General features: G+C 52.5%; 1 protein-coding gene and 1 pseudogene across 5 annotated transcripts; both read left to right on the forward strand.

Annotated features, from left to right (window-relative positions):
* Positions 1-11,578: 11,578 nt before the first annotated feature.
* On the forward strand, positions 11,579-12,655 carry LOC100388491 (malate dehydrogenase, cytoplasmic pseudogene; annotated as a pseudogene). Its single transcript, XR_013523457.1, has one exon. The product of XR_013523457.1 is annotated as a malate dehydrogenase, cytoplasmic pseudogene (transcript).
* A 3,693-nt stretch (positions 12,656-16,348) lies between these two features.
* On the forward strand, positions 16,349-27,053 carry SAXO4 (stabilizer of axonemal microtubules 4). 4 transcript variants are annotated; one of them, XM_078341174.1, is made up of 14 exons: positions 16,417-16,560; positions 18,170-18,306; positions 18,689-18,806; positions 18,989-19,142; positions 21,151-21,279; positions 21,805-21,868; positions 22,257-22,369; positions 22,801-22,860; positions 22,988-23,074; positions 23,388-23,501; positions 23,585-23,679; positions 25,961-26,125; positions 26,627-26,710; positions 26,936-27,053. In XM_078341174.1, the coding sequence occupies exons 2-13, from the start codon at positions 18,198-18,200 to the stop codon at positions 26,694-26,696; spliced, it is 1,278 nt and encodes a 425-aa protein (XP_078197300.1). In that variant the 5' UTR covers positions 16,417-16,560; positions 18,170-18,197; the 3' UTR covers positions 26,697-26,710; positions 26,936-27,053. The 4 variants fall into 4 exon arrangements, with proteins under 4 accessions (XP_035118790.2, XP_078197300.1, XP_035118791.2 ...); XM_035262900.3 differs by lacking the exon at positions 16,417-16,560 and adding an exon at positions 17,207-17,304; XM_035262901.3 differs by lacking the exon at positions 16,417-16,560 and adding an exon at positions 17,626-17,729.
* The last annotated feature ends 386 nt before the right edge of the window (positions 27,054-27,439 follow it).

The raw sequence follows: 27,439 nt of genomic DNA on the forward strand, positions 1-27,439 counted from the left end.
ATTTATAAAGAAAAGAGGTTTAATTGACACTCAGTTGTACGGGAAGCATGGCTTGGGAGGCCTCAGGAAATTTACCGTCATGGCAGAAGGTGAAGGGGAAGCAGGCACGCCTTGCATGGCCAGAGGAGGAGGAGGAAGAGAGTGAAGGAGAGGTCCTACACACTTTTAAACAACCAGATCTCCTGGTCTATCATGGTCTATTTATTTATTTATTTTTTTTTTGAGATGGAGTTTCGCTCTTGTTACCCAGGCTGGAGTGCAATGGCGTGATCTCGGCTCACCGCAACCTCCACCTCCTGGGTTCAGGCAATTCTCCTGCCTCAGCCTCCTGAGTAGCTGGGATTACAGGCACGCACCACCATGCCCAGCTAATTTTTTGTATTTTTAGTAGAGACGGGGTTTCACCATGTTGACCAGGATAGTATCGATCTCTTGACCTTGTGATCCACCTGCCTCAGCCTTCCGAAGTGCTGGGATTACAGGCTTGAGCCACCTTGCCCATCCGGCTCAAGGGAAAGGGGAAGGGGAAGACCATTTATCATGGTCTATTAAAAAACAAACAAACAAAAAACCAGAGAGAACTCACTATCAGGATAACAGCAAGGGGGAAATCTACTCCCATGATCCAGCCACCTCCCACCATGCCCCTCCTCCAACACTGGGGATTACAGTTCAACAGGATTTGGGTGGGGACACAAATTCAAACCATATTGTAGGGTTTTGTCATGTTGCCCAGCTGGTCTCAAACTCCTAGAGCTCAAGAAATCTGCCTGCCTCAGTCTTCCAAAGTGCTGGGATCAAAGGCATGAGCCACTGCATCCAGCTGTGGTCATTCTTTATATATCTTGCGTACCAGTCCTTTGCCACGTGTGTTTGGAAATATTTTTGCCTAGTCCATGATTTGTCTTTCTCCTCTCCTCTCCCCTCCCCTCCCCTTCCCTTCTTCCCTTTCCTCCTTCCCTTTCCTCCCTTTCTTCCCCTTCCCTCCCCTTCCTCCTCCCCCTCCCCTTCCTCTTCCCCTTCCCCTTTCCCTTCCCTTCAGCCTTTCTTAAAGGGTCTCACTATGTCAACCAGGTTGGAGCGCAGCAGCATGGCCATAACTCACTGAGCCTCCAAATCCTGGGCTCAGGTGATCCTCCCACCTCTACCTCTCATGTAGTAGAGACCACAGGCATACACACTATCACACCTGGCTAATTAAAAAGAAATTTTTTTTTGCAAGGAGACAAGGTCTGACTATGTGGCCCAGGCTGACCTTAAACTCCTGGGCTCAAGGGATCCTTCCTTCCTGGGCTCTTAAAGTGCTAGGATTACAGGCGTGAGCCACTGCCTCAGCTGCATCATTTATTTATTTATTTATTTTAATTGTTTTGAGACAGTTTTACTCTGTCACCCAGGCTAGAGTGTAGTGGCATGATCTTAGCTCACTGCCACCTCTGCCTCCCACATTCAAGTGTTTCTCCTGCATGCCACCATGCCCAGCTAATTTTTTTTGTTATTATTAGTAGAGATGGGGTTTCGTTGTGTTGACCAAGCTGGTCTCAAACTCCTGACCTCAAGTGATCCACCTACCTCGGCCTCCCAAAGTGCTGGGATTACAGGTGTGAACCACCATGCTCAAACCTCATCATTTATTTTAAAAATCTTATTTCCCTATTGGATTGTTTGGCATCTCATCAAAAGACCTATGTGTGACTATAAAAACAAATGTAAAACAACCACAATGATGTCATTAAATTTAATTTTTTTTTAAATAAAATGTTTAGGCTGGACACAGTGGCTCATGCCCACAATTCCAGCACTTTGGGAAGCCAAGACAGGTAGATCACTTCAGCCCAGGAGTTCAAGACCAACCTGGGCAACAAGGCAAGACTATGTTTCTACAAAAAAATATATTAACCAGGCATGATGGCATATGCCTATAGTCCCAGTTACTATGGAGGCTGAGGTGGGAGGATCACTTGAACCTGGGAGATCCAGATGGCAGAGAGCTGTGATTGTGCCACTGAAGTCACACCTGAGTGCCAGAGCAAGACCCTGTCTCACAAAAATTTGTTTAAAATAAACTATTTGGCCGGACATGGTGACTCACAACTGTAATCTCAGTGCTTTGGAAGGCCGAGGCGAGTGGATCACTTGAGGTCCAGAGTTCAAAGACCAACCTGGCCAACATGGCAAAACCCCATCTCTCAAAAATTAGCTGGGCATGGTGGTGGGTGCCTATAATCCCAGCTATTTGGGAGGCTGAGGCAGGAAAATTGCTTGAACCCAGGAGGTAGAGGTCTCAGTGAACCAAGATCACAGCACTGCACTCCAGCCTGGGTGACACAGTGAGACTCCATCCCAGAAAAAAAAAAATTAAGTGAAAATAAAGTGTGAGTAAAGTAGTCTGATAAAAATTCATGTTTAAAAGTCAGTTCCTCGCTGAGAAAAATGGAACTGATTGTGACTAGGCTGTTATAAAAGGGTGCTCAGTTTGATGTCATTTATATCAAAAATGAAGACAAAATTCTTCATCAGAAGACAACTTTTTCTTAAACTTTGATATTAACCAGGATTGAGAATGCCAAAGCTAGATGCATGTGGGTGGAGAGAGCAAAAGATTGTAACCGCCTTCTCTGAGTATTTATTAGTTTGTCACATAAAAAATGGTTGCCAAGGCCAGGCAGTGGCTCGTGCCTATAATTGCAGCACTTTGGGAAGCTGAGGCAGGCGGATCACTTGAGGTCAGGAGTTTGAGACCAGCCTGACCAAAATGGCAAAATCTTGTCTGTACTAAAAATACAAAAATTAGCCGGGCATGGTGGTGGGCACCTGTAATCCCAGCTACTCGGGAGGCTGAGGCAGGAGAATCGCTGGAACCCAGGAGGCAGAGGTTGCAGTAAGCCAAGATCATGCCACTGCACTCCAGCCTGGGTGACAGGGTGAGTGAGACTCTGTCTCAAAAAAAAAAAAAGAGAGATTGTGAATATGCAAAGGTAACAAACGCTTCATCGCAGTGATATATGTATAAGGTCAGCGCTCAGAAATCCACACCGGAGGTCCCTGCCACATACATCATCCACTGACAGTGCCTTGGGAGGTTCAGGGAACTGGGTCACATGCTCTGTGTCCCAGTCAGTGTCAGGAAGACAGCCAAGACAATGCTTCCTTTAGCCAATCAATATCTTCCTTAGTCTTATCCTGAGACTGATATGCACTTATCATGTGTGAAGCATACTTCTCATTTATCTCATTTATTTCTCATTATGAGAGCAAAGGCACTCTTATCAGATCCACTTTATAGTTCTTTTTTTTTTTCAGCTGGAGTCTTGCTCTGTCCCCAGGCTGGAGTGCAATGGTGCAGTCTTGGCTCACTGCAACCTCCGCCTCCCAGGTTCAAGTGATTCTCCTGCCTCAGCCTCCCAAGTTGCTGGGATTACAGGCATGTGCCACCACACCTGGCTAATTGTTTTGTATTTTTGGTATTTTGGTCAGACTGGTCTCGAGCTTCTGACCTCAGGTGATCCACCTGCCTCGGCCTCCCAAAGTGCTGAGATTATAGGCATGAGCCACCTCGCCCGGCCAGACCCACTTTAACTGAGAAACTGACGTGCAGAAGTCATGCAACTTACCCAGCTTGGCTCAGCTGGTTAGTGGGGGGGAGGGACTTGGAGCCAAGTAGCCTGGTTGTGTGGCCACCTTTAACCCCTCTGCTCTATTGCCTTCTCCTGAGAAGAGGGGTTTGGTGTGCTGGTTACTTGAATTTAAAACCGTAACTTTAAATTTTTAAAGTTTAACAAAATTTTTTTTTAATAAGAGGAAAGGTCTTACTCGTCACCCAGGCTGGGGTGCTGTGGTGTGATCCTGGCTCACTACAGCCTCAACCTCCTGGGCTCAAACGATCCTCCTACCTCAGCCTCCTGAGCAGCTAGGACCACCAGGTCCAGCTAACTATTTTGCTTTTTGTAGAGATGTGGTCTCCCTTTGTTGACTAGGCTGGTCTCGACCTCCTGAGCTCAAGTGATCCTCCTGCCTCAGCCTCCCAAAATGCTGGGATTAATGATGTGAGCCATCGTGGCCAGCTACTTCATTTATTTATTCAGAGACAGGATCTCCTGGCTGGAATGCAGTGGTGTGATCATGGCTCACTGCAGCCTTGACCTCCTGGGCTCAGGTGGTCCTCCCACCTCAGCCTCCCCAGTAGCAGGCACCACCACACCTGGCTAATTTTGCAGAGATGTGTTCTTCCTGTGTTGCCTGGTATAGTTTGGCTTTGTCCCCACCCAAATCCCATCTTCAATTGTAGCTTTCATAACATAATTCCCATGTGTCATGGGAGGGACGTGGTGGGAGGTAACTGAATCATGGGGGTGGGTCTTTTCTGTGCTGTTCTCATGGTAGTGAATACGTCTCATGAGATCTGATAATTCTTTGAAGGGGAAGTCCCCAAGCTCTCTTGTCTGCCGCCGCGATGTGACTTTGCTCTTCATTCGCCGTCAGCCATGACTGTGAAGCCTCCCCAGCCATGTGGAACAGTGAGTCAGTTAAGCCTCTTTCCATTATAAATTACCCAGCCTCGGGTATGTCTTTATTAGCAGCATGAGAACAGACTAATACATTGCCCAAGCTAGTCTTGAACTCCTGGGCTCAAGTGATCCCTCCCTCCTTGGCCTCCCAAAGTGCTGAACTACAGATGTGAGCCACCCCGTCCAGCCCAGAAATTTTCTCACAGTTCCGGAAGCTGGAAAGCCCAGGATCAGGTTGTCAGCAGGGTTTGCTTTCTAGTGAAGACCCTCCTCCTGGCTCACAGCCTTCTCGCATGGCAGGAAGACAGCTCCAGCATCTCTTCCTCTAAGGACATCAGCTCCATTGGATCCGGGCTCTGTCCTGTGACCTCATTTCACTTTAATCGCCTCCTTAAAGGCCTTGTCTCCAGTGATGGCATGGTGGGAGGGCTAGGGCTTCGTCATATAAATTTGTAGTGGGGCACAGTTCAGTCTCTTCCTTTCCTCTAAAAGGAAGTGAGAGCTCCGGAGGGTCACACAGTGGCAGTTAAATGCTTGTCCTGGACACGACACTTTCTTCACTACTGCTCACAACCATTTGACCAGAACTGGTCACAAAGCTCCACAGGGAGCTGGGAAGTGCAGTTCATTCTGTGTCCCAATGGTGAGGACTCAGAAATAAGGCTGAGCAGCATTGATTTCCACCATTGTGATAAACTTTTGAAACTTTACTAGGGCAGGGCCTGTCCTGTGTGCTTTCTAGAATTAGGTGCTGGGGACCAATGAGGGAAGGTATTTATTTATTTATGAGACGGAGTCTTGCTCTGTTGCCCAGGCTGGAGTGCAGTGGCACAATATTGGCTCACTGCAACCTCTGCCTCCTGGGTTCAAGCAGTTCTCCCTGCCTCAGCCTCCCAAGTAGCTGGGATTACAGGTGCCCATGACCATGCCCAGCTAATTTTTGTATTTTTAGTAGAGATGGGATTTCACCATGTTGGTCAGACTGGTCTCGAACTTCTGACCTTGTGATCTGCCCACCTCTGCCTCCCAGAGTGATGGGATTACAGATGTGAGCCACCACATCCAGCTGGGAGAAGGTTTTATGCAAGAAAATGGCATGTTCTGAAGTGGATCTCAACAGGTGAGAATGAGACCATCCTAGCATTGAGCTGACATGCTGTGTAAACTTCTAGAAGCATCTTCACATCTCTGAGCCTTTGTATACATCTCTATAAAACATGGCCAATGCGGCTGGGCATGGTGGCTTATGACTCTAATCCCAGCACTTTGGGGGGCCAAGGGGGTCAGATCACTTGAGGTCAGGAGTTCAAGACCAGCCTCGCCAACATGGTAAAACCTCGTCTCTACTAAAAATACAAAATTAGCCAGAAATCGCTTGAAACCGGAAGGTGGAGGTTTCAGTGAGCCAAGTCTCTTGCCACTGCACTCCAGAGAGAGACTCTGTCTCAAAAAAAACATATGGACGATGCTTCTGGTGCACCACATGAATAAAGCACACAGCGCTGAGACCTGGCCATTGGAGGGGCAGCATTGCATTGTGGCTAAGTTTGCAGGTTTTGGAGTTGGCCAGGCCTGCATTTGAATGTTACTCTGCTGCTTTTTGTTTCTGTGCCTGTGTGTGTGTGTGTGTGTGAGAGAGAGAGAGAGAGAGAGACAGAGTGACAGAGAGAGAGAGACAGAGACTATGCTAAGCAATCACATTACATAGAAATAACTGGAATTGGAACCCAGGCACGTCAGCCTCCAATAAGCGTGCTTGTACTGTTACCCTACATGGCCCTTAGGCTAGCCCAGAGAGATTATTTATTTATTTGTTTATTTAAAAACTTTTTTGAGATGGAGTCTTCCTCTGTAACCCAGGGTGGTATGTAGTGCTGCAGTCTCAGCTCACTGCAGCCTCCACCTTCCAGGCTCAGGCAATCCTCCCACCTCAGCCTCCCAAGTAGCTGGGACCATAGAAACACACCACTACACTTGGCTAATTTTTTTTTTTTTTGGTAGAGATAGGCTTTTGCCATGTTGCCCAGGCTGGTCACGGATTCCTGAGCTCAGGCAATCCGCTTGCCTCAGCCTCTCAAAGCGCCGGGATTATATGCATAAGCCACCGAGCCCGGCCCCGATTATGACTGTCTCCTACTGCTAGTTCCATGGAGGGAAAGGACCATATATACATTTCATTCCATTCTGTTCCTTGTTTTAGCACAGTTCCTGGCACATAGCTGGTGCTCATTAAATGTTCATTGCATGACTAATTGACCGATGAAATAAATGAAGGTAGAAGCTCTTTATGAAGCTGCCTGTGCTGGATCCAAGGCCATTAACATCTGTTGCAAATGGAAGTTGTTAATAAGACTCCACAAGTCAGTGGAAATGTTTCTGTGTGTTATGAGATTATCTCTCTTTTTTTTTTTTGAGACAGGGTCTCACTCTGTTGCCCAGGCTGGGGTGCAGTGGCGAGATCTCAGTTCGCTGTAGCCTTGTTCTCCCAGGCTCAGGTGATTCTGCCACCTCAGCCTCCCAGGTAGCTAGAACCACAGGCGCATGCCACCACACCCAGATCATTTTTTTGTATTTTTAGTAGAGACAGGGTTTCTCCATGTTGTCCAGGCTGGTGTGAAACATGGACTCAAGCAATCCACCCACTTCGGCCTTCAAAGTGCTGGGATTACAGGCGTGAGCCACTATGCCTGGTTTTTTTTTTTTTTTAATTAACTTTTAAAAATTTTAAATTTGAGACAGGGTCTTGCTATGTTGGCCCGGATAGTCTCAAACTCCTGGCCTCAAACAGTCCTCCCACCTCAGCCTCCCAAAGTGCTGGGATTATAGGTCTGAGCCACTGCACCCAGCCACAAGATTCTCTTGAAACCACAAATTTACCACACTTTCTAGATGTTTCCTCTCCCTCCTATGCATGATATAGTTAGCTACTGTCTTTCTGATAGGAAGGGGTACCAGTCAGGTTATGCTGGACTATGATAATAAAGAAACCCCCAGATCTCAGCGACTTAACAACGCAAGGCTTATTTCTCATTGGTGCCAAGTCCAGCATGAATTGGGCCGCTGTTCAGGACAGCTCCTTTCTGTGGCGGCCCAGCGGTCCAGGCTCTGCCATCTCAACACGTGGTCTCCACGGTTGCTACTAAAGGGAATGAGAAAGTGTGGATAACTCACATTCACTTGCAACCCGGAAGCAACATGTGACACTTCTCAGAGCCCTTGGGCCAGAGCTAGTCACATGTTCCTGTGGAACTGCAAGGAGCCTGGGAGGTGCGGTTCCCCCTGGTACCCAGGAGGGAGAGGAGAACCAGCTCTGGCTGAGCCTTAAGTGTCTCTGCTACAGTCTGTTCTGCTGGTCTCCGCGTCCCACATTGGATTCACTCTTCTTCCTACACACAACACGCACCATAAAACCCCTTTCCAAGAGAGAAAACCCAGAGTGATGCGCAGCTCCTGCGTCCAGCCAGGGTCTAATGGGTTGCCCTGGGGTCTCTTTATGAGGTCTAGAGGTGGCCCTTTTTGGTCCATAGACCAAAAGGAATTTTAAAAAGTGACCTGTTGGGTGTGGTGGCTCACACCTGTAATCCCAGCACTTTGGGAGGCCAAGGCAGGTGGATCACCTGAGGACAGGAGTTTGAGACCAGCCTGGCCAACATGGAGAAATCCTGTCTCTACTAAAAAGTGCAAAATTTAGTCAGGCATGGTGGTGCACACCTGTAATCCTAGCTACTAGCAAGGCTGAGGCAGGAGAATCGCTTGAGCCTGGGAGGCAGAGGTTGCAGTGAGCCGAGATCGCGCCACTGCACTCCAGTCTGGGTGACAGAGCAAGACTCTAACTAAAAAAAAAAAAAAGTTACCTGTTCCCCACTCCCCACGCCGTACACAGAGGTAGAGTAGGGGCAAGGGCAGGGGCAGGAAAACCAGAGTAAGGGCACCCCAGGAAGTGGGTGCTGGGGCTGCTGGGCAGACCTTGCGGAGGATAGGGAAGTTTCTGCCACTGCTGTCTGGAAGGAACTCCCTTCGTCGCTGCCTCAGGACTCCCTCATTTGAGGCTTTTTCCCTACCTTACCCTCCTGGATCGCATCTGAAGCAGGAATTGTGTGCTCCACCCTCCTTGAGGGTTGTGTAGATTTCTCAGCCTAGTTCCTGCCCATGGAAGTTTTAAGTGTCAAATAGTCACAGTCTTTTTAAAGACCAGGCTCATGGCCAGACACGGTGGCTCATGCCTGTTGTTCCAGCGACTTGGGAGGCTGAGGCGGGAGGATCTATTGAGCCCAGGAGGTTGAGGCCACAGTGAGCTATGGCTGCGCCGCTGCATCCCATCTTGGTGACAGAGCAAGACCTTTTCTCATTTCTTTTTTCTGAGATGGAATATTGCTCTTGTTGGCCAGGCTGGAGTGCAATGGCACAATCTCAGCTCACCTCAACCTCTACTTCCTGGGTTCAAGTGATTCTCCTGCCTCAGACTCCCAAATAGCTGGGATTATAGGCGTGCGCCACCATGCCCAGCTAATTTTGTATTTTTAGTAGAGATGGGATTTCTCAATGTTGGTCAAGGTAGTCTCGAACTCCTGACCTCTGGTGATCTGCCTGCCTTGGCCTCCCAAAGTGCTGGGATTACAGGCGTGAGCCACCACGCCTATCCAGCAAGACCCTTTCACACATACACACACACACACACACACACACACACACACACACACACACACAAAAGGCTCATGGTGTTTTGGGCATGACTGTTTTCTTAAAATTCCAGTAGGCCTCTCATCTGTGTGCTTCCAGTGAGTTTCACATGCCTGGATGTGACAGTTAATTTGTGTGGGTTACTGGGTACTCGGGTATGTGATCGAGTATTCTTCTGGGTGTTTCTCTGAGGATGCTTTTGGGAGAAATTGACATTTAAATTGGTAGACTGAGTGAAGTGGACTGTCCCCCTCACAGGGGTGGACTTCACGTAATCAGCTGAAGGCCTGAATACAACAAAAAGCCTTATCCTCTCCTGAGTGAAAGGAAATTCTTTCTGCCTGGCTGCCTTCAAACTGGGGCGCGGGCTTTTCTCCTGACTTGTATGGCAACATCGGCTCTTCCTGAGTCTCAAGCCTTCTGGCCTTGGGACAGGAACTACGTCAGCTCTCTTGTTTCTCAGCCCTCTGGACTTACTCTGGAACTAAGCCATTGGCTTTCCTGGGTCTTCAGCTTGCCAGCCAACTCATCCTGAAGATCTTGGGACCCGCCAGCCTTCCTAATTATGTGGCCCAATTCCTTTTTTTTTTTTTTTTTTTGAGATGGGGTCTTGCTCTGTTGCCCAGGCTGGAGTGCAATGGCACGTTTATGGCTCACTGCAGCCTCAACCTCCAGGGCTTGAGTGATCCTCCTACCTCAGCCTCCCAAGTAGCTGGGACTACTGGCATGTGCCACCGTGCCCAACTAATTTAAGACAAATTTTTCGTAGAGATGGACTCTCACTGTGTTGCTCAGGCTGGTCTTGAACTCAACTCAAGCAATCCTCTGTTTCAGCCTCCCAAAGTGCTGGGATTACAGGCGTCCCTGGCCCAGCCGGAGCCAATTCCCTGTAATAAATCTGTCTCTCTCTGTCTCTCGTGTGTGTGCACGTTCTGTTTCACTGGAGAATGCTGACTAATACAGAATCACATCCTAATTTACTTCCCAAGAAGTTCTCAAATCTTCATTTCTTTGCTTGTGCCGCAGTAGCAAACAAAACCCGAGCCTCAGAGGCTTAATGCAGCAAGGTTTATCCCCATGTCACATCCCAGTGCGCTGCAGAAGAAGCAGCTCCGGGGCCGCTGACTCCATGCAGTGACTCAGAGATCCAGCCTGCTTCCATCTCTTGATTCTTCCATCCCAAGTGTGATTTCTACCCACAGAGAATGGAAAACTTACACCCACCCCTAAGTACTCAGACTGGGAGTGGCACTGCTCAATTCCACCCACAGAACCAGCCAGGTGGCCCTCATCTAACTGCAAGGAAGGCAGAAAAATGTAATGATAATCATAAACATTTCTTGAGTGCTTTCTCTGTGCCAGGCTGTGTGCTAAGCATGTAAATATTGTCTTTTCCGTATTCCAAGCCTAAGTCTCTTAAAGCTGTACTGTGACCTCACCATATAGCGACAGAAACAGGCTCAGAGAAGGAAGTGGTCTGGGGCACATACCTCATAAAGGCAGGGCTGCAGATTTGAACCCGGGTCTCTGTGCATTGGAAACCCACCCCTCGACCCCTGTCCTGGTTTCCTGCTGATCTCCGCCGAGAATACCGTCATTCCGTCTGAGGATTGGGGTTGGCTTCTTATTTTTTGCTCCATCTCATTTCGTCTTCCCCAGGAGTCATGAATTTTTAAATCTTGTGTGAGATCAACAAGTCCACCCAGAGGAGACAGTAAAGAACAGAACAGGGAGGAACAGAACAGCCATCAAATACGAAGGGTAGAGTCTTCCAGGAAATACCCACCAAGCGGGAAGCTAACCACAAGTGAGGCCAGGATCGTGGGAGCGGGGAGGGAGAGCAATCTGATCGTCAGGGGAATCATTTTCTTTTAGGAAAGAGAGAGGGAGATGGGACTTAGCCATTAGACGCGGGCTATTTCAGTTCCTGGTAATGACACAGCTCAGTGAATAGAGCCCTCAAAGCACTTTCGGAAGGTGGGCTCCAAGCCTGGGCAGCTCTCCTGCCTTAATCGCTGCAAGTCACAGAGCAGAGAAGCTGGAAATGGGCAAAATCTATGACAGCGAGGCTTGCCTGTGGGCCGCTCCCTGGACCCAACCTGTGACCCATGGTCATTACGTCACCCACCACCCCTCGGTGCCACTGTGCAGGTGCTACGCTGAAGACCCTTCTTTCAGTTCATTCTCACAACAGCCCAGTGCGTGGTGGCTCACGCCTGTAATCCCAGCATTTTGGGAGACTAAGGCAAGAAGAATTGCTTGAACCTGGCAGGCGGAGGTTGTAGTGAGCCGAGATCCCACCACTACACTCCAGCCCGGGTGACAGAGCAAGACTCTGTCTCAAAAAACAAAAACAAAAACAAAAAAAGCAAGGACAGAGTCAGTTCCACGGTAGAGGTGACCTGACTGAGGCTCATTTTGCAGGCGTTAAAATTGTTCTCCCAGTTTTCAGTCATGTCCGAACAAATCAGAGTCCCTGTGACTGGAGCAGCTGGTCAGATTGCATATTCATTGCTGTACAGTATTGGAAATGGATCTGTCTTTGGTAAAGACCAGCCTGTAATTCTTATGCTGTTGGATACCACCCCCATGATGGGTGTCCTGGATGGTGTCCTAATGGAACTTCAAGACTGTGCCCTTCCCCTCCTGAAAGATGTCATCGCAACAGATAAAGAAGAGGTTGCCTTCAAAGACCTGGATGTGGCCATTCTCGTAGGCTCCATGCCAAGAAGGGAGGGCATGGAGAGAAAAGATTTACTGAAAGCAAACGTGAAAATCTTCAAATCCCAGGGTGCAGCCTTGGATAAATACGCAAAGAAGTCAGTTAAGGTTATTGTTGTGGGTAATCCAGCCAATACCAACTGCCTGACTGCCTCCAAGTCAGCTCCATCCATCCCCAAGGAGAACTTCAGTTGCTTGACCCGTTTGGATCACAACCGAGCTAAAGCTCAAATTGCTCTTAAACTTGGTGTGACTGCTAATGATGTAAAGAATGTCATTATCTGGGGAAACCGTTCCTCAACTCAGTATCCAGATGTCAACCATGCCAAGGTGAAATTGCAAGGAAAGGAAGTTGGTGTTTATGAAGCTCTGAAAGATGACAACTGGCTCAAGGGAGAATTTGTCACAGGAGAGTTTGTGTCCATGGGTGTTATCTCTGATGGCAATTCCTATGGTGTTCCTGATGATCTGCTCTACTCATTCCCTGTTGTAATCAAGAATAAGACCTGGAAGTTCGTTGAAGGTCTCCCTATTAATGATTTCTCACGTGAGAAGATGGATCTTACTGCAAAGGAGCTGACAGAAGAAAAAGAAACTGCTTTTGAATTTCTTTCCTCTGCCTGACTAGACAATAATGTTACTAACTGCCTCAAAGCTGAAGAATCTAAATGTCGTCTTTGACTCAAGTACCAAATGATAATAATGCTATACTTAAATAAATTGTGAAAAACAACACATTTTAAAAATTATGTGCTTCTTGGTACAGGTTTGTGAATGACAATTTATCATCATGCTGTTACTGTGCATTCTAAATAAATATATATTCAAATGAAAAAAAAAAAAAAAAAAAAAGCAAGGACAGTGAGGTGCGGGGAGATGGAGCCTGTATCCCCTGGCCGGTCTGTGAAGGAGCTGGGATCCGAACCAGTCAGCAGAGCCCCAAAGCCTTAACCTACACTAGGCCACTCAGACCTAGCAGCTTTTGGACTCCTTTTCCCAACTCAGTTACCAAAACACCCTTGAAGCAGCTGAGCCCATGAAGCGGGGCAGCCCCCACCCCCAGGACTAGATAAAAAGGTGGTCGCACAAATCCAGGCCTCCCCACTCTTCCCGATTGCAGGGAAGACAGGGCCCCATGGGCTTGGCGTCCTCCCGTAAGCTCTTCTCTGCCATGATCCCCTTTGTGCTGCCCCAGCTTCAACTGCTACCCTGAAAGGGTCACTTGGAGCAGCTGAGCTTAGGGCACCTCAACTGCGTGAGCTTTCTTGGGGGCTCAGAAGCACCTGGGTTGGGAACGGTGCTCTGGTGGGCAGGATGAGGGCTTCAGTGAGCTCTGCTGTCCTTGTGGCCACCTTGGAGTCTGGCTTGGAAGAAACTCCCTGTGCAGGTCCAGCCAGCCCAGAGGCCAGGCTGAATGTGCGCTGCCATGAGACAGACTCCCCTCTATGCCCCCCGTAATACGGCAGAGGGGAAGCACCTTGGAAGGGGGTAGGCTGGTGTCCTGCTATTTCACAGACAGATGGTGGGAGAGGGGTGCAGGGGGAGGGGACCTGGAGCCAGCCATCACTTCAGTATATGAAGACAGAGCTCCAAGTCCTGCAGGCCGAACAAACAACACATCTCAGACTGGAGACAAGCGAGCCAAACCTCCTATCTGGCTGGCTCCACCCCGTCTTTTTGCTCGAAGCTGGATCAGAGGGAGGCAGTTAATTAAGAAAGGTCACAAAGCGTTATCTGTGCCAGAGCCAGATCTCAAAGCCAAGTCAAAAGAGGCTCAGAAAGGGGCAGGGATGTGACCTCAGTTCACCTGAAGCCAAGAAACATTACTCTAGGCTTGTCCCAGCCTCCAGCTTGGGAATTTCGAAAGTAGGAGTATAATTTCCCTCTCCCTGCCGCCCCCAGCCTCCTGGGCTGCGAGCGCTCAGCGCTCTTAGCTGCATTCCAGGGGTCTGTTTCCCATTTCTCAATCATCTTAGCTGATTTGAACAATTTTAGGCCTTTCTTCTATGAATTTTCCACCCAGCAGTGCCCAGCACAAACTGAGGACCATGAGAGGGATGAACTTTTTTTTTTTTTTGAGATGGAGTCTTACTCTCCCATCCAGGCTGGAGCGCAGTGGTGCGATCTCAGCTCATCGCAACCTCCACCTCCCGGGTTCAAGTGTCTCTCCTACCTCAGCCTCCCAAGTAGCTAGGATTACAGGCATGTGCCACCACGCCCGGCTAGTTTTATATTTTTAGTAGAGACAGGGTTTCTCCATGTTGGTCAGGCTGGTCTCAAACTCCTGACCTTAGGTGATCTGCCCACTTTGACCTCTCAAAGTGCTAGGATTACAGGCGTGAGCCACGTCATCCAGCCTTGATTAACTTTTTAAAAGGATTTTTAAGCCCAGCACGGTGGCTAACACCTATAATCCCAGCACTTTGGGAGGCTGAGGCAGGAGGATCCCTCAAAGCCAGGAATTTGAGACCAGCCTGGGCAACAAAGCAAGACCCTGTCTTTATAAATAATTTTTCTAATCTTTATTTTTTAATTTTTTTCTTTATAGAGGTAATCAAGTTGAGAAGAAATTTAAAAAGACAGTCATCGGAGGTCAGATTTTGAAAATAGGTCAGAGAACCTCTAGCTCAACCTTTGGGGCAATATCAAAGTGGTCAGCAGCATGACCTGTGAAGCCAGGATGTCTGGGTCCAAATAATGGCTTCTCCCCTCACTAGCTGTGTGAACTTGGACAAGTTATGCAGACTCTCTGTGTCTGAGTTTGTTCATAATAAAATGGAGGAGCCGATACCACCCACCATGTAGGAATGCGATGAAGTGTAGTTGTGCTAATCATGGGAAGTGCTTGGAAGCAGTGCCTGGTACCTAACACACCGGTGAAAGTTTTCTATTATTGTCATCCTGTCAAGCGTCTGCTTGAATGCCTCCTGGGATGGGGAACTCACTCTCCCCAGGGCAGCGTTTTCCCCTATTGGATTGTTTAGCGTGTTAGGACTCTTTTCTATCCATTACACTGAAGTATGCCAACCTGTCTCTTCCCTACAAGAGCCCTGGCTTCCCTCTGAGGGCAGCCATAAAGACCCATGTCAACCAAAGCCAAACAACACACACTTAGTGGTATGTGTCTCATTCACTTGAGTTAATCCTCCTTCGGGGAACTGCAGCCCACACAGCCCAGCACACGAGTGCAGACATCTGTCTCTGTTCAGGACTCAGTAGTCAGTGGTGCTGTGCTCTGGCCTCAGAAGCTTGTTAGGGCCTACCCCATCCATCCCAGCTAAGGAGCTCTATGGGCTGAGGCTCAGCATGTCCCCTCACTGGGTCCTCTCTGCTAACCCAGTGTATCTGTAGCCTCTACCTTCTTACAGGAGGGAAACAGGGGAATCTGTTTTTTTGTTGTTGTTATTGTTTTGTTACTGTTTTTGTTTTTGTTTTTTTTTGAGATGGAGTCTCGCTCTGTCACCCAGGCTGGAGTGCAGTGGCATAATCTCGGCTCACTGCAACCTCCGCCTCCCAGGTTCAAGCAGTTCTCCCTGCCTCAGCCTTCCGAGTAGCTGGGATTACGGGCACCTGCCACCATGCCCAGCTACTTTTTGTATTCTTAGTAGAGACCGGGTTTTGCCATGTTGGCCAGGCCGGTCTCAAACTCCTGTCCTTAGGTGATCCGCCTGCCTCAGCCTATAATCCCAAAGTGCTGGATTAGAGGTGTGAGCCACCGAACTGGCCGGAAACAGGGGAATCTTACTGCCTAGGACTGGGAAGGGCTAGAAAGGAGGAGGCAGTTGCCCATCTGGCCAGGGCAGTCCATTCCTTTGGAAAATCATCGAGCTTCACCAAGGGCTAAGAGCCCAGTGCTACTGTCCCAGCGCTTTCTGGAAAATTGGCTGGTTTGTTCCAAAGGGCGGGGCATAGATTCCAGGGTCAGAGCTGAGTTTGAATCCTAACTCCACCCCTCCCTGTCTGCGAGCCCTCAAGCAGCTTCCTCATATGTAAAATGGGCACAATTACAGTAGTTCTCATCATAGGGCTGGGAGGGAAAAGCGATGAGGTGACTCGTAGCTCAGTTCTGGCACAAGAAAGTGCTTGATAAATGGGGATGGATATGGGAAAGGAGTGGCGTTGGATAAGGCAGGCCTAGATTTTCCAATATGAAAGGACTTTTAGTCTGTTCCTTCATTTTGCAGACAGAAGGACGGAGGTTCACATGACAGGTCCAAAAGTCACACTGCGGTTGGGTCATCTGGCACCTGGGCTCCTGCTCCTTGTGGACTCCAGCGCTTGCCCTCCCGGGACACTCCTTACCCAGACCGGCCCCTTCTGTCCTGGAGGGAGGGGAGAGTGAGGCTTGGTGGGGGCCTGTGGCCAGGGCGACGGAGCTGCTCTGTCCCCCACTCCTCGGACCGGCCCCCAACTCTTAGGGGATGCACCTGCGGCATCTCCTGTAGTTACGAGTTATGGCCGCTGGGTGTCGCCACACAGCAAAAAACCCACAGGCCGTCGGGAGGACAGGACCTAATGGGAGCTCTGACGAGACAGCGCCTCCAGATCCTGATCGCCAACCCCTGAATTCCTGCCCAGGTCGTTGGTCCGCTACAGACTACCTGCCAGGTGCTGGATCCACACTCTCGCTAAACCTGCCAGCGGCGCTGAGGTGGGTGCAGTCACATCCCTTGTGAAGATGGGGATATGGGGGCGTGAAGAGGATAAGTATCTCATCAGAGGTGACAGGTGGGATTTGAACCACACTCTTACACCTACTGCGGCTTCTTGGCCCCACAGTAACGGTACCTGGTTCACAGAGTAGTTTGAGGGATTATACGACGTAGTGTGTGTTAAAGGGCTTGGCACAGATCTAGCTGCAGCGGAACATAATAAACATTGATTGACCCAGAGGCAGAAGAGCGGGATCCAGATCCACCCACGTTTGAATCTCAACACGGCTATTTTCTTAATGCGAGATCTCTGGAGTCAAGCCGCTCTTGTTCCCCCGGCGAAAATGGGGATAATCATAGATACCTGAAGAGCCGCTCAGTGGATGGAGGTAGAGGATGTAAAGTGTCTGCTGAGAAGTGGGTACTTAATGGAACTGAGTGTTCGGGATTATCTTTTATTTTATGTCATGTAGACGGCAACTCTTTCTGGGCCTGTGGAGGAGGCCGGAGGTCAGGGCTGGAGCCCTGGGGCGGGGCCTTGCACAGGCAGCTCCTGGCCCTCCCCTCAGTGGGCCCTGGCCTAAAAGGGCTCAGAAGCCTGGGGACGCTGTTGCTAGGCGCCAGTTGCTAGGTTACATACACACTGTTTCTCCTACATGGCCACCTCCAGGAGTGCTGGCTTCTCCGGAGCAGCTCTGCCACCTGCAGCCTCTCCCTGACCTCAGAGCCTCTGCAGAGGAAAGGTGAGGGTGGGGCCGCTGTGGTTGGGCCTCAGGGAGAGCCCAGCCAACTCCCAGGGCAGGCAGGCAAGGTTAGAAGCAGGCAAGGCCAGGGGAGCTGAGGGAGAGAGAGGAGCGGGGGGCTGGGAGTGAGCATCCCAGCCTGACTTCTTGGGTGGGGGGCCAAGAATTCCCCAGGCAAGAGGTTGTCAGCTCATTCATTCTGAGAGGTCCGTCTGTAAAGTTCAGGTCGGGGGCAGGGAGTCAAATGCCCTAGGTCTTAATCCTGGCACTATCACCCATTATGAGCAAATTCTTTATCATTTGGAACCTCACTGCCCTGGCAGTAAATGGGGACAGGAAGAGTTAATAATAAGGTGTGAAAGCCGGACTCTGGCTCACGCCTATAATCCCAGCACTTTGGGAGGCTGAGTCGCTTGGATCAGAAGGTCAGGAGTTCGAGATCAGCCTGGCCAATATGGTGAAACCCCGTCTCTATTAAAAATACAAAAATTAGCTGGGCGCAGTGGTACGCACCTGTAATCCCAGCTACTCGGGAGGCTGAGGCAGGAGAATTGCTTGAACCCTGGGGGCAGAGATGCAGTGAGCCGAGATCGCGCCACTGCACTCCAGCCTGGGTGACAGAGCAAGACTCCATTGAAAATAAATAAATAAATAAGGTGTGGAAAGTGAAATGAGACAGGAGGACTCTTAGGATAAGTGTGGATGATCAGTTTCGTCTTCAGTTTAGGGATGTGGGAGCAGAACCAGAGGGACAGAGGCCTGGGAGAAGGGGCCAGCTGCGTGGGATGTGGGGGGCAGATCTTCACCCCTTTGGGCTTCTGAGCCAGACTTGGGACCCACAAGGCTCCCCGTGCTTCCTTTCCAGGCCCCCTGGGGCCCTGCCCCACGGCATCATGATGGGGAAACTCCCCCTGGGGGCCGTCTCCCCTTATGTGAAGATGAGTTCGGGGGGCTCCACAGACCCCCTGAAATTCTATGCCACCAGCTACTGCACAGCCTATGGTGAGGGCACCTATGTGCAGGAGCCTGCCCCGGGCTGGGGCAGGAAGGGAGGGGCTCTTTTTGAGGGAGGAGGACCCCCTCTGGCTTTCACACTGTAGCACAAGACCATCCTCTGAATCCCTCTGTCCCTGAGCCCTGTCTGGTGGCTCCCTTCTCTGATTCTGTCCCTGCAGTTCTGTCACTGTGATTTGGCCACACTGAGCTTGTCCCTAGCCCACCCACTCCATTTCCTGCCACACAGTCCTGAAAGGCCAGGCTTTCAAGGCTCCGGCCCGTGGCTCTGAGCCCTCCCCTGTCACTGTGATCCCCGGACCCTTAGGAGGACATGGGCCCTGCCTGGGAAGCCCTGCCTGTTTTTGACCCTGGGGCCTGTCTCTCGCAGGTCGGGAGGATTTCAAGCCCCGGGTAGGCAGTCACACAGGCACCGGCTACAAATCAAATTTCCGGCCCATGGTCTCATGCCAAGCCAGCCTGGAGGACTTAGACAACCCGGCCATGGGGTACAGTCCCAGCCCCTGCCCTGCTCATCAGACCAACTCCTGGCTTTGTGGATGGGGACCCGGAGCCTTGCCTGGCATCCTGGGTGGCTCAGGGCACGGAGGACCCCTGAGCCATCTGTGGGAGGGTGCAGGGCGGAGGGAAGCTCCTGGACAGGGGACCTCTAGCTCAGCCTAACCCTCAGGGAACAAGCCCGGGACCATTTCCAGTCCACGAGCAGCCAGAGTTACCGCCCCCTGGAGGTGCCAGATGGCAAGCAGGCCCTGCCCTGGAGCATGTACCAGACCAGCTCAGGCTATGGGCGGGAGCAGCACTGTGCGGGCCCCCCGACCAAGGAGGTCAGTGCTGGGCCAGGGCTGGGAAAGTGGAACCCTAGGGTGGGGTGGGGCTGGGGCTGCACTGCCAACAGTTGGTCAAGGTGGAGGTGACAGGGCTTGGAGCAGCTGCATTGTAGGAATGGCATCCACTCCTCTTTCTCCCCTCTGTCCTCATCCTTATCCCCACCCTCCCCACCACCTCCATTGCCTGCCCCAGCCCTAGCCCCACCATGACCTCCACCTCCATTTCCATCCCCATGCCTGCCCCCATTCCCATGACCCCCACACTCCTGTGCACACCTGCGAGCCCCATGGCCGTCCCTACCACCACCACTGCCCTCCACCGTTGACATCATTACCCCTACCTTTTATCTTTTCCATTTCTTTTTTTTTTTTGAGATGGAGTCTTACACTGTCACCCAGGCTAGAGTGGAATGGCGCAATCTTGGCTCACGGCAACCTCTGCCTCCTGGGTTCAAGCAATTCTTCTGCCTCAGCCTCCCTTGCCATCATGCTTAGCTAAGTTTCGTATTTTTGTAGAGACAGGGTTTCATCACATTGGCCAGGCTGGTCTTGAACCACTGACCTCAGGTGATTTGCCTGCCTTTGCCTCCCAAAGTGCAGGGATTACAGGCATGAGCCACTGCGCCCAGGCCATCTTTTTCATTTCTTTATTTTATTATTTACTTATTTATTTACTTTTGAGATGGGGTTTCGCTATGTTAGCCAAGCTGGTCTCGAACTGCTGACCTCAGGTGATCCTTCCACCTCAGCCTCCCAAAGTGCAGGGATTACAGGTGTGAGCTCCAGTGCCCGGGCCATCTTTTTTATTTCTATCCTCATTGTTACCACCATTCCTATCATCAGCACCACCACCAGAATGGACAGTCATTCATTCATCCACCCTGTCTGTTCTGAATATCTCCTTCATATTTGGAGATAATAAGAGTCCGTGGAGTGTGGGGGTGGGAAATACAACGAGGGAGAAGTAGGGAGGAAGAGAAGTGAAGGAGTTGCAGGCTGGGTGCGGTGGCTCCCGCCTGTAATCCCAGCACTTTGGGGAGCCGAAGTGGGTGGATCACTTGAGGTCAGGAGTTCAAGACCAGTCTGGCCAACATGGTGAAACCCTGCCTCTACTAAAAATACAAAAATTAGCTGGGCTTGGTGTCCAGTGCCTGTAATCTCAGCTACTCGGGATGCTAAGGCAGGAGAATCACTTGAACCTGGGAGGTGGAGGTTGCAGTGAGGCCGAGATTGCCTGGGCAACAGAGTAAGACTTCGTCTCAAAAAAAAAAGGGGCTGGACATGGTGGCTCATACCTGTAGTTCCAGCGCTTTGAGAGGCCAAGTTGGCCTATCACTTGAGGCCAGGAGTTTGAGACCAGCCTGGTCAACGTGGTAAAACCCCATCTCTACCAAAAAAATACAAAACATTGAACTGGGCTTGGTGGCTTGCGTCTGTAGTCCCAGCTGCTTGGGAGGCTGAGGCATAAGAACTGACTGAACCTGGGAGGTGGAGGCTTGCGGTAATTTGAGATACGCCACTGCACTCCAGCCTGGGCAACAGAGTGAGACTCTGTCTCAAAACAAAAGAAGTAATAAATAAATAGATAAGAAGTGAAGGAGTTGCCTGTGCAGATCGGGAGGTTGGGAAGAGCTTGCTAAGCAGGCCTGGACAAAGGCTTGAGGGAGGCCAGCACCTCCAGATGCAGCTGTGTGAGGGACAAGTGGTCCAGGCAGTGCCAACCACAGGTGCAAAGGCGCTGAGGTGGGGCAGAAGGAGACAGGCGGCTGGAGCTGGGTGAGGCGCTCAGGTCCTTGTGAGCCACCAGCAGGACGTGGAATTCCCTGTGAACGTGATGGAAGGCTGCAGGGCTCTGAGCAGGGAAGGGACGGGCAGGTTTCCTTGTAAAGGGACCCCTAGAGGGCGGCTCTGCAGATACTGTGCTCTGTAAAGGACAAGGGCACAATCAATCAGTCAGGTAGTGACTGCCGCCCCCTTGACTGTCACTGGCCCTTCTTCTTCCCAGGTCCGGAAGGTCCATTTCGACACCCAGGAGCATGGGCCTCAGGCCATCACAGGGCTGGAGCCCAGGGAAGTGCCCCTCCTCCACCAGCAGCAGGGCCAGGACTCGCTGGAGCAGGAGAACTTCCGATACGTGAGTGACAGTTGGCTAAGGGCTTTGGGGTGGGGCAGAGGAGCCACACCCACCACCTCCTCCCACCTCAAGACAGGCGTTGCACTGACTCACCCAAGAAGCCAACTCAGTATGGACGCAGGGCGCCCAGAAAGATGGGAGAGCAAAGGGTTCGACATTGGCTCTTTCCAAAACACCATCAATGTGGCTTCTCTCGATTTAATGCTGATGCTCTTCCCCTGCCTTCTTCCTCTCGCTCTTGGCCCCTCCTGTTCTGGGTCCCTCAGGACTCCCCATTCATTACCAGGAGTCTGGCATGCTGTGTGACGTGGTAGTCACAGTCACAGAGGCACTGTGCTCCTGTGCTGGAATTCCTGGCCTTGCCATGCTCCACCCCAGAGAGACCCCTGTGTCCAGGGTGTGTACTGGCCCATGCAGGCCTCCTCAGAGCACAGATAACCAACCCAGGCGCCCTTCCACTGCTGCCGCACGCCTTCGGGGCCCTGGTGGCTCGGTGCCCCCATTCCTGAGACCTCTGTGTTCCAGGGCCCACGCTTCATGACTTCGGAGTACAATTCCAAGTATCTGAGGGAGCCTCCAGACCAGCCAGGTAGGCCCTGTCTGAACTCACAGCTCCCTTCCAATCACCCTCCCTACTTCCCACCCCAAGGGGCCTGGAGCTGGCCTAGGACTAAGAAGGCACCAGTGGAAGAAAGAAGGACGCTCAGGCAGCTGGAGGGACGCGCCTCTCTGGGGCTGACCTCGATGCCTTGGGCTTCCCAGGAGGGCGGCTTGGCCAGCGCATGCCCTTCCTGCTGCTTCTTCTCCTGTCCTCGGGCCTGGACACTGGAATCCTCACCCTGCTGCCCACAATCCCCATGATGCACGTCTGCAGGATCTTGGGGTCCGCTCCCTCCCACCTGCTGGGACACTGAGCCTCCGGAGGACCCATGGGTGGGCCGGGTGGCCCGGCAGCACAGGGGGCGTGTCTTTTGCAGATCTGTTGCAGAAGAAATCAATCGGCGCCATGGAGGGGAGCAGCTTCACCAGAGAGTCCCACCAGAGCCCCGTTGTCTTCCAGCCCCCCTCACAGGCCCTCCCTGGGGACCCCGTAAGTCTGCTGGGGTCCAGCTAGAACTTTCAGGCGCTTGAAGCCCTTCAGTCTCAGGGTTTCTAGCTACCCTAAAGAATATGAGCTGCAGAGCCCTTTGCTCAAACACAAGGTGAGAGAGCTTAGGTGAAAACCACTGCTTTGGTCCCATTCCCCCATTTTATGGATGAGAAGACTGAGGTCCAAAGAGATGAAGAGGTGTAGCCGAGGTCATCCAGAGTTCAGACAAGAGCCCTGGCCTGCCGGCCCCCCTCAGGGTCATGCCATCCCAGTCTTCTCCCCAGACACTTCCCTTTTCTCAGTGATGCCCGTGAAAGCTGAGTCCTCCTCTGTGTTCAGCACAGCAGGGGCCTGGAGGCAGACTGGGTAGGAGCCTCCAGGGGCCTGACCTGCCTCTGCGGGGCTGACACCCTCTGTGGACCTCCTTCCAGGCCCTCCTCCCAGGCCAGAGTGTCACCAAGTCAAGCTTCCTCCCCAAGACTCACCTGCATGTAAGCTGAGCTAGGGGGAGGCTGGGGACTGCCTGGCGGAGGGGAGGGGGCAGTTAGGTCATGGCTCTGGAGGGCAGTAGGGGAGGCGGCCACATCCCGGTGCCAGAGGCTGCTTTGCTCCCTCCAGGGAGATGAGTTCCTACCCGTGCTGGCCAGAGGCTCCAGCCAGGAAACAGCCTTCAGCCGAGGGAATGAAAGGGTTCTGAACCCCAGAGTGAGTGACCTTGGTACCTCGCTTAGAGAAGGTGGGGGGCAGGGAGGTTTCTGGGACAAGGTGGCATTTTGGGTCAGGCATTGAAGAATGAGAAGCATTAGGATATTTGGGGATGTGGAAGTAGGGGCCCAGGTGGATGGCGAAGAGAGCCCGGGCCTTCCTGGGGGCTAGAAGGCCAGGGGTGTGGTCTGAAATAGACTTGGCTGGAAGGGGAAGGGAGGGTCTCTGGGGCTGCGGACAGGTTCCCTCCATCCCTGCTGCCTCAGCCTGGCCACCTCAGCCTCCCTTCTGCTGGTGGCTCTGTCCCCTGCAGGTGCCCCCTTCCCACCCAGAATCCAGCAGCCTGAGTCATCAGCAGTTTCAGCCACCCCATCGGATGCAACAGACAAATGTTGCCCTGCTTGGCAGGGAGACTGTGGGGAAAAAGGTGAGACCTGCTATATCCATCCTCTACCCCAAATCCCCACCCTTTCTGCCGTCACAAGTCCCCTGTCTACCCTTCTTGTGCAGGAGCCCACAGGGTTCAGCCTTAACAACCCAAGCTATGTCCGGAGCCCCCGCGATCCTGACAGGGATCATCGATTCCTGACCACCTACAACCAAGGGTGAGGTCTGCTTCCTGGTCCAAAGCTGAGACCCATCTGACAGACAGACAGACTGAGACTGGGATAAGTAATGAGCTCACAGCCTCCTGGATAAGGTCAACGCTGAACGAATGTGGCTTCCCCAGAAGTAGACCCTAAGCCAAGGGTTGGAGTGCAAGCATGTTATTAGGCGGTTATTAGTCATGTGGGGGTGGGGAAGTGGGATGGGGGTGGGAAGGCAGCAATAATGAGCATGTGACTAAGCCAGCGATCCCACGGGGAAAACTCTAGAAAACAGTGTAAAGCGCATAACTCAGAGTGACCCCAGCCAAAGATGAGAAAGGTCGGGTATTTATACCCCCGTATCCATCAGTCATTGGTTAAAGGCTATCCCCAGGGCAGCATTAAACCCCAGGTGCCTCCTTGTTCAGGCAAAGCAGGTTCTAGCAACCCAAGGGTAGCTTTCCCACAGAGATGCAGTACAGGGCATTGGTGGCCAGGCTGGTGGGCATGGAAAGAATGGGGGAGTGCAAGGGGGTCTGGAGCAGCAGCGTCTGCTAAGACACTCCATCCAGCCCATGGTCAGTGGGCTCGATGGGTCCTCAGAAGGTAAACTCTGTGCTGTGCATTCCCTGGGTGAGGAGTGACTGTCCTGGGCATCAGGGAGGGCTCCCAGGAGGAGGTGGCCTCAGAGCCATGGGGAAGCCTCCCAGGGCCAAGACTCGGTGGGGAGAGCATTATAGGAGTGTTATAAAGGAAGTGTGATTCTTTTTTTGTTTTTTGTTTTTGTTTTGAGTACAATGGTGTGATCTCAGCTCACTGCAACCTCTGCCTCCTGGGTTCAAGCGATCCTCCTGTCTTAGCCTGCTAAGTAGCTGGGATTACAGGAGCCTGCCACCACTCTCAGCTAAATTTTATATTTTTAGTAGAGACGGGCTTTCACCATCTTGGCCAGGCTGGTCTTGAACTTCTGACCTTAAGTGATCTGTCCGCCTTGGCCTCCCAGAGTGCTGGGATCACAGGCATGAACCACTGCGCCCCGCCAGGAAGTATAATTCTTAGGACAAACTCCTCTGAGCCAGGAAGTGCAAGCTTTCCTGTCTGTGTCCCTCTTCCCCTCCAATTCCTGGTCCTTCAAGGTGTCCCCACCACCTCCCTGTCTCCTCAGGCTCCCTCTGCCCCAACCCCCTGCTCGGGGATACGCACGAAATCCATTCATGGAACAGACTTCAACTGAGCCCTGACTGGGTGCCAGGCCCTGCCCCAGGCCCTGGGAATGTGTGTGCAACTCCTGGCCCACAGAGCTCAGACCTCAGCATGGGAGGAGGCGTGCCTGTGGCTGCCGTCAGCGAGAGCTGTTAGGCGATGGGCAGGGAGAAGGGGATCAGGAGGGCTGCAGTGGGCGAGGGTCAGATTTGAAATCGGTGGCCTTGAGCAGGTGACTTTTGAGCTGAGACTGAAAAGAGGGGAGGGCAGTGGCCTGGAGGAGCAATAGTGTGACCTGGAAGGGCCGTTGGTTGTCCTCTGTCCTCTGGCCTAAACCCTGAGGCTCAGAGGGGAGGAGCTGTGCTTCAGTCGCACAGCAGATTCGCAGTGCTGAGATGGCTGCTGCAGTTCCCACGGAGGCGGGTGGTGGCGGCGGGGGTGGGGTGGGGGGTGGGGGCGGGTCGAGGGAGGCCCAGAGGCTCTGGGTGTGAGGGGTAATGATGTTCTGACCCTTCTTAGGCAAACATCCTCCTCCTGTGGCTCTGGCAGAGACCAGCCCCCGGCCCTCTCTGCTGGGTTCCTCCCGGCTGCCCGCCGTGCCCTGGGCTACTACTGCCCGGTGTCAGGCACACTTGCTGGAGCTTCCTGCTGCCTGCAGAGCCCTGGGGTTGTTTGTCATCACTGATTCCTGCATTGATCTGTCTGAACCCCTTTGTGCCCTCCGAACCTGGCTGTGCTCAGTGAAATGGAGGGAAATGGAAATGAAATGGAAGAAGTGTTAAATGCTTAGAGAAATGGATGAGACGGGGTCCGCACCCCAAGGTGCTGGCAGGCCAGGGACAGGCCAAAGACGGGGGTGTCACTGAAACTGTCCTTTTACACTCCCAAGAGTGTCTCAGCATCAGGTGGAGGGGAGGGCAGGCTTTTTGAGTAAGAGTTCCCCAAGTGGACGTGGGCTTAGGGAGAGCGAGATGAAGAGGACAGCATGACAAAGGCGGGAGGCTGGGGGGATCTGTGGGCCGACGGACAAACGTAGGAGGGGCTGCAGAGGTGAGCAGAGGCCAGCTTCCAGCCAAGGGCCCCTCTTCTCCTCCAGGTACTTTGAGAACGTCCCCAAGGGTCTCGACCGGGAAGGCTGGACTCGAGGTGGCATCCAGCCCCAGACGCCGGGAGGCTATGCCCTCAGCCAGCCGGTCAGCCGAACGGAGGCCACCCCCAAGCCCACGGAGAGCCTGCAGCACCTGCACCCCCACGTGGGAAGGTGGCACTCCCCCAAGCTCTGTTCTTTCTCCCTCCTCCTCATCCAGGCCTTTCCCCTGCCCTCCTCTCTTGCTCTGTCTGTCTGTCAGTCTGTCCTCTGAGAGGTCCATCTCCTCTGGCTGGCTCTGGCCTCCCTTTTCCTGCCAGCACCAGCTCCTCCCCTCCTCTTCCTCCAGGGACCCCTCCCCTCCTCGTGGCTGCTCCTCCCATTCCTGCCCCTGTGCTCCAGGCCGGGTGGGCTGCCCGGGGAGGGGAGATGGATCCAGAGATGAATGGACTGTGGTTCCACCTCACCCGGCTCCTTCCTGCGCAATTCAGTTCCTCAGAAATTACATTTATACCAACAATGGCCTGGAGTTGGCAGGCGAAGAACGTTTGTGGCTTGGCTGCCCTGGCTGAGCCCTGACTGTGCTCTCTCAGGGAGGGTCAGGCAGAAGACAAGAAGGCAAGGGCCAGGCCCTGCCTGCCAATGCCCTCAACACTCTCCTCCTGCCTCCTGCAGAACCCTGGCCTCAGTCGACCCCTTCTACCGAGCCACACCTCCCAGCAGCCGCTTCGTGGCACCCAGCTGAGCCCTGAGCCATTGGTAAGGGGCTGGGGACCCCCTCCCTCAGCTGCTTCCAGTGTGGGGGTGACCACTGGGGGTCAGCCCTGCCTCCCAAGCCCTGGGTTAAGCAAGTCCTGCCTGGGGACCCCTCTCTGAGTAGGGGGTGGGAGATTGGGGGCCTCTCGGACCCTCTTCTATCCCAGGCAAGCACGCGGAACCACCCCAGAGGGCCCTTCAGGCCTCGCCTCTGCTTCTCCCCCACAGGTTTGTCAGCTCTAGGGGACAGAAGCCAGCCAGGCTACTGGCTGTACCCCCACTCCATCCCCCACACGGACCTCCCCAAGCTACTCTCCTAATGAAATAAAGAGCATTGAAGCAGAGACGTCAGGGTGGCTGGGACAAGGAGGGCTGAGCTGGGCAGGGGTGGAGGAGCTGGGGCCAGATTTGGAGTCGGAAGGGCTCAGCTGGCATCTCTGAGGAACCATGACATGATGAACCCAGCATTTGATCCTCCAGGCTCAGTTTCCTGTCCTGTAAAGGGGTCCTCTATGGCCCGTGCTATTTGGGAAAGTACTTGGTCACATGTGGGTGGAAGAACCCCAGGGAGGGGCAGGTGGGCCAGAGAAGCGGAGGGAAGCAGAGGCAGGGCGAGGGGACAGAGGAGGGTCTCGGACACATGGACACCTGGGCTCCGACCCAGAGCAGGGAGGGGCTGATCACAAAGGCTGGTTCCACTTTCCCTCCCAGCCAGGGTGACCAGAGCAGGGT

This window comes from Callithrix jacchus, chromosome 10 (assembly GCF_049354715.1).
Source record: "Callithrix jacchus isolate 240 chromosome 10, calJac240_pri, whole genome shotgun sequence".
NCBI classification, from domain to species: domain Eukaryota; kingdom Metazoa; phylum Chordata; class Mammalia; order Primates; family Cebidae; genus Callithrix; species Callithrix jacchus.

Bases quoted from the DNA above. Each gene is read 5' to 3' on its own strand.
- SAXO4 (XM_078341174.1), top strand. From the start codon at position 18,198: ATGATGGGGAAACTCCCCCTGGGGGCCGTCTCCCCTTATGTGAAGATG. The intron at 19,143-21,150 runs GTCAGTGCTGGG...TCTTCTTCCCAG, and splicing joins CGGGCCCCCCGACCAAGGAG to GTCCGGAAGGTCCATTTCGA. The intron at 23,075-23,387 runs GTGAGTGACCTT...TGTCCCCTGCAG, and splicing joins AAAGGGTTCTGAACCCCAGA to GTGCCCCCTTCCCACCCAGA.